Source organism: Phyllostomus hastatus, unplaced genomic scaffold (assembly GCF_019186645.2).
Source record: "Phyllostomus hastatus isolate PE091 unplaced genomic scaffold, TTU_PhHast_1.1 phas_scaffold_755, whole genome shotgun sequence".
Classification (NCBI taxonomy): domain Eukaryota; kingdom Metazoa; phylum Chordata; class Mammalia; order Chiroptera; family Phyllostomidae; genus Phyllostomus; species Phyllostomus hastatus.
Window position 1 is genome coordinate 6,588,521 of NW_025334039.1, and position 6,605 is coordinate 6,595,125.

General features: G+C 37.3%; 1 protein-coding gene across 2 annotated transcripts in view; it reads left to right on the plus strand.

The window, feature by feature from the left end:
• WASHC3 (WASH complex subunit 3) overlaps positions 1-5,161 on the plus strand; it is a 37,472-nt gene extending 32,311 nt beyond the window's left edge. For both annotated transcript variants that reach the window (XM_045826556.1, XM_045826557.1), the window contains exon 7: positions 4,908-5,161. In XM_045826556.1, the coding sequence (XP_045682512.1) occupies positions 4,908-4,992 (85 nt within the window). In that variant the 3' untranslated portion in view covers positions 4,993-5,161. The remainder of the gene's footprint in view (positions 1-4,907) is intronic.
• The last annotated feature ends 1,444 nt before the right edge of the window (positions 5,162-6,605 follow it).

A 6,605-nucleotide genomic window follows, 5' to 3' on the forward strand; every position in this document is an offset into this window, starting at 1 on the left:
CTTCATGTCTTGCCACTCTCCCATACGACCTCTGTCGTGCAGCCGAGCAAACTAGGGCACTTCTCTGAATGTATCATTTTCCTATACCCTTCTGGTGTCTTGGAATGTTTTCTTTCTTCTGCATGGAACTTCCTTCCCCCATCTTATTGTCCTGGCTAATTTCATATTCTTCAAGACTTCATTTAGGTGCCACTATCCTAAGAAGTCCATGGATGACTTCCGAGGGGAGAACACCCCGGACCCCCCACACTTCCTTGATATATCTCACTTAGCAAGTTGGAGGGTATGTCATTGTCTGTAAATGTTAAGAAACATTTGGTTCCAAGGCAGTGCCAAGTTTTAGGGTAGAATTCCAGTAACAGTAAAAACATTGTCTTACACGAATGCTGCTCCTCAACCACAGCCTGGAGCCGGAATTCTGACCCATTACATTACCTCATAAGCACAGGCCATTGGTCACAAGGGGCACTGGTTGGAGTTGAGGTGACTCACCATAACCAATCAGCACCACTGCTAGCAGACCAGCTCCAACTACATTTAGCTAGATATGATGAGTGGAACCAACTGCCTTGTTAAAGAGGAATTCTGGCACTTCGGGAACCGTGTTTACTTAGAAGTTAAGGAGCTGCGCTTTGGAAGAAAGGTCTCAGCTGATGAAGGAGAAGAAAATGTGCCACCCAAGTGAAGAGTGTACTTTTATTTAGCATCTTAGGTACACGTTAAGCCTCAGCCAAGAACTTTCAGTAAAAGATTGTTCTGTTTTCTTTTTTATTTTAAAGTATAAACTACACTTTTTTATTAGTCTTAGATACCAAGACAGACCCATAACTGTTAGAAAAAAATAGCCTAAATCTGTCTGCACTGAGTAAAGAGCAAAGCGGAGGTTAATATAGAAATAAATACTGATCAGAAAATGTATTGTAATTTGATTATATGAAATTTTAGTAACTAAAAGTATACAATTTTAAACTAAAACAGTTTACATACTAAAGAAGAAGAGTGCCTGGCTCTTCTCCTAAAAAGACTATCATTGAATTTTAGGAAGTCTGTGAAATAATTACCAAATAAATAGTATTTGTTTGCTACTTCTAAGTACTTTTTTTTAAATCCAAGTTTTTGAAAACAGTTCTATATAACCAAGAATTAGTTCTCTTTAGCTTGTAAAAATTAGTTTTCAGTTCCACTGAAATAAAAGAATATGTGATATGTGAAAGAGTGCCTTTGTTACCATTATATTCAGAAGAGTTTAAAGGAAAAAAGAATGGGAAATTTTAATCTGTTTTTGTATTCAGAAATACAGAAGAGATGAATTACACCCTATAAATTCTATCAATGCCTAGATTTTCTTACCAGGGGAAAGAAAGAAATTTTTCTCATGTCCTTTTCTGTACTTAGATTTACACTCCAGAACTAAGGTTACTATTATTACACAGTAATCACTATTTTTACTATGGGATGTAGAGATTAGCCTCTGGGCCTCCCCGTCAGCAAGAGATGGAATCCATAATGGTTAAGGATCAGGCTAAGGCATATTTTAGAAATGCTCAGCTTGCTTGGGTTCAGATTCTGCCCTGTGACTTTCTAGCTGTATGACCTTGAACTAATTACCTGATTTATCTCTGCATCAGTTTCCTCATCAGTAAAATGGGAAATAGAAAAGTTCATCCATCATAGAGTTGTTCAGATTAAGAAAAAATTAATGTAAGCACTAAGCACAGCTCTGGACAAGTAGTAAATGTTCAGTAAATGTTAGTTGTGGTTTATGAACAGTTTAATGGAAGAAGATGCACCAAGTTCTAAACAATTGGATTTATCAGGCTTTTGGATCGCAGCTGGTTTATAATCCTGTGGTTGCAGGTATTTTTAACAAAGACATATTTAACGTACACAGAGTAGTAATCCTTTTGAATTACATTGTTTCCTCAACTGAAAAAAATCTGTATTTTAAATGTTGTAGTAAAGAATAGACTTTTGGCCCTGGCTGGTGTAGCTCAGTGGATTGAGCGCGGGCTGGGAACCAAAGTGTCCCAGGTTCGATTCCCAGCCAGGGTACATTCCTGGGTTGCAGGCCATAACCCCCAGCAACCGCACATTGATGTCTCTCTCTCTCTCTCTCTCTCTCTCTCTCTCTCTATCTATCTATCTCTCTCTCTCCCTCCTTTCCCTCCCTAAAAATAAATAAATAAAATCTTAAAAAAAAAAAACTTTAAAAAAAAAAAAAAAGAATAGACTTTTGAAATTGAAATTCAACTGATCACACCCAATATTAATAGAAGGGTAGTTCGCAGCATAAAGAAAGCATATAGTTGAGTTCAAGTTATTGTGCAGACTGAACAGAACCAGCTCAGCTGGCATTTGTCCTGAAGGTATCTATTCAAAAGCTTTATTCCTTTCTCCCAGACTGTGGAATGACCAATCTTATGGTTTTCAGAAATAAAAGTAACCACCTCAGCCTACTTATTTCTGAGACAAGAGGAGATTTATTAGTGTTAACTAAAAGAATAATGGAAAGCAAGAAAACTTTCTGTTAATTACATTCAAGGCATGTCCAACAGACTTCCCTTCTCTGTAAAGGAATTCCTTATCTGCCGCAGATCTTTGTCCACCTCCTGCTGCACAGCAACACAAGGGATCAAAGGTTGGGTTTTGGCCGACTGAGGATAAAATAAGCCTCAGTTCCCCAACCGGACAATCCTAAAAGTAGGTTTTATACTGGTCCCATCCTTTTAGTTCTTGCTGAGCTGAGTTTCCATTCAATTTAGTTACCAATCCTTAACCACCAGCTGGCATACTTGCTAAAAAGTAGAGTACGGGAAAAAACAACGTCAGAAACTTGTGATTGGTTCAGTGTTGAAGACCTTGATCTCAAGAGTGACAGAGACAAAAATATCGAAAAGGTGGTGTTAAAAGGCAGTTGTGGTCTGCCAATGGCTAAACTTCAGCTGTAAAACAAAACATGGGAATGTAGTGTATAGCATAGCGATTATAGTTAATAATACTCTAGGGTATAGTTGAAAGTTGCTAAGAGAGGTAGTTCTTAAAAGTTCTCATAACAAGGAAAAAAATTTTGAAGATATATATGGTGATGGAGATCAACTAGACTTATGGTGTGATCACTTTGCAGTATATACAAATAAAACATGTTCAATGTCTAAAACTAATATAATATTATGTCAATTATATCTCAAATTTAAAAACAAATAAAGATAGACAATAACAAGCACTGGCAAGGATATGAAGAAACTGGAACACTTTTGTACTGTGTGTAAATGGTATAGCCGCTATGGAAAACTGTATGGCAGTTCCTCAAAGAATTAATCCTAGGGCTGCCATGTAATTCAGCAGTTCTGCTTCTGAGCATATACCTTAAAAAAGTAAAAGCAAGGACTTGGACATGTATGGAAGGGGAAAAGGTAGGTTTTCAGTTCTGAGTATGCACAACATAGAATTGATTAATTTTTGTACTATTTCCCATGTGAACAACTGGAAGCCTACTTTTGTGGCATCCCGTATTTGTACACCCTTGTTCACGGCAGCATTATTCACAGTAGCCCAAAGGTGGAAACAACCCAGATGCCCATCTACCGATGAATGATTAAATAAAATATAGCATATGCACACAGTGGAACATTATTCAGCCTTAAAAAGGGAGGAAATTCTGATACAGGCTGTATAACATGGATGAACCTTGAAGGCCTTCATTATATAATAAATGAAATAAGCCAGTCACAAAATGACAGATACTATATGATTCCACTTACAATAGTCAAATTCAAAGACAGAAAGTAGAATAGTGGTTGCGAAAGGCTGGAGAGAAAGGAGGTTGGGGAGTTATTGTTTAACGGGTATAGAGTTTCAGTTTTGCAAGATAGAAAGAGTTCTGGAGATGGTGGTGATGATTACATCACAATGTAAATGTAAAATAAATGACTACTTAAGAATTCCAAACTTAGTTGCGCAATTTCAGTGAAAACTTGTATTTTATATAACTTTTCCCCATCCTTCACATGTTACTCCTGCCAAATGATCCAATCTCCTCTACTTTTCTACCACAGTACATACCTTACTCTCTAGAGTTCCCAAATGTGCAGTATCATACCATTCCCATTTTTTCCCCTTTGCCCAGAATCCCATCCCCACTTATTCCCACATTTGTTGTTTCTAGCATCCCAAACCCCTTCACAAGTGTCTATCTAGTTGGCCGTTTTAATGACTATATTAAAATTTTATTTTGGTTTATTATAGCACAGCCCTGCAAAGTTGAAGTTTACCCATTCTCCAATTTCCTTGTGGTGCCTAGTGAAATTTTGAGACACTGTTTTTACCAACTCATACTTTTTGTATTTATTCTCTGAAGATGAAACACATAAGTGAAAACATCCAACAAATAGGAATAACCTTCACTCGCACAAAATGTCCATATTGCCTGTGTTTCTTAATAGCCATTCCTGAACACTCTTCCATTTTAAAAATTTCTCCTTCCATCTTTCCTGAACATGAAGATTTTCCTCCTCTTTCCATTGCTAGCTTTTCTTTCTCTGTACTTCAGGACACTTGGAGGCGGCGTGGGTGTAACCCCGGTCATGCCAGCCTCCCCAGATCGCATCTCTGTCTATAGTTGGATCTCCGTGGTAACGAGAACCATGAAGTGCTGAAGTAGCACACTGTGTAAGGACTGGCAAGAGCAGGCAGTGCCACGGCCTGTACAGGAATAGCACTTAATCCCCATGGTGCCGGAGACGCCAGCGAGACGAATGCTGTGGTGGAGAGTGGGAGTCTCTCTGAGTTAAGGATGTAGACTTGGCAGGTTTATTAGCAGCAATATTCTAGGATGAACCTAATTTATAGTGAGTAAGTGCTTTTTTCAACTGGAAAAACCTTTAAAATTTTTTTCCCTTCTTTTTCAGGAGGCCAGATGCTCCAGTGCCTAATGGAGAAGGTGAAAAAAATACAGAAGAAAGTTCAGATAGTGAATCTTCTTTTAGTGACTAAGTTTAATTTTGATAACAATTATATATACACATAAAGGCATAAATTTACATTCTGTTGGAAACAGCCTGAACTTGAACTCTTCTTCACAGAAACAACAAATGGTCAAATAGTCACCATCAAGCTTTCTCTGTGTTAAAGTAATAATAATAATAAACCACTTATAACCTCACAATACGTCTTGTTACTAAAATAAAGAGTCCTGAACTGAAAAATAAAGTAGCCTAAAAAAGTTCAATCAATGCTACAAATACTAAGATAGAAAATTGCAGGGATACAATGAGCATTTAATATAAAGTCAATGTGCAGTTAGTGATCAAAAACTGACTAGATAAAAAAAGTGAATTTGGCTAAGACAGTTATTTTGTTTTCAGTGAATATTTTAGCAAGAAAAGTATTATGTGCATTTGTATCATACAACTTGTTAAAAAAATTTCTGGCAGAAAATAATATTGGATTAAAGTTTTCCATGGCAACTTAAAGTTTATATATCATATAAGTAAGGCTGTGGAACTTACTGGTAGTATTTATTAGCTTATAGAGCTTTTCACCACTTGGCCATTAGATCTTATACGATCAAAGCCAGACATTCTTATTTATTATCAGATAGAAATTGAATTGAAGGTAATTTCATTGTAGTTTCGAGTGAGAAGCATCATTGTCATCAGCTTTTTTATTGCCTAAACAGGAAAAAATATATGCAGTTTGCACAGGTTTAAAATGTCCTCACCTCACCTTGCAAATAATTCTTCATGAATAATCATTTGCACAGTCTAGAAAATTTCTAAAATACAGTCGGCCCTCAGCATCCACAGGGCATTGGCTCCAAGAACCCCTGCAGGTACCAGAATCTCTGGATGCGCAAGTCCTCTGTGTAAAGTGACGTAATATTTGCCAATAATCTACACATATCTTTCTATATACTTTAAATCATCTCTAGATTACTTATAACACCAAATAAAATGTAAATGCTAGGTAAGTAGTATTTATGTTGTTTAGAGAATAATGACAAGAAAAAAAGTCTTCATGCTCAGTACAGACCCAGCTATCGTAAACCTAACTACATAGTACACCTCAGCAACAGTGTAAATTAAAAATGAATATTTTCAGTCCACTGTTGGTTGAATTCACAAATGCTGAATCTGCAGATACGGAGAGCCAACTATACTTACATGGAAAGATACATAAATACACTTGATTAATGGTTCTTACTTCAGAAAAGGACTTAGATGTATGTAGGTCATTTGTGAGGTGATCCCAAGAAGCGAAAGTAAGAGAACAGAGAGATTAAGGAGGAGGGAATCCACGCAAAGGTGTATTATCAAGTTTCCATTTGGGGCTGGTGTGCTCCAAGACCTCCTGAGAAGCTTAAAGAATGCTCCCTACATTGTCCACCCAATACAGATGGGACCATTTATTGACCAGTGTCCATGCCCCATTAGTTGAGAGTGACCACCAGAAGCATTAACTACCCCTGTATTTCCGGACTCTGCCTTTGTATGAGAAAGTGGAGGCTTCCCCAGTGTTGAAAAAGGACTTGGAACAGAAAACAGAAAGCTGTATGGCCCACACCTATGGGATTTCACAAGCGAAAGAAGGAAAAATCCGAGCTCAGA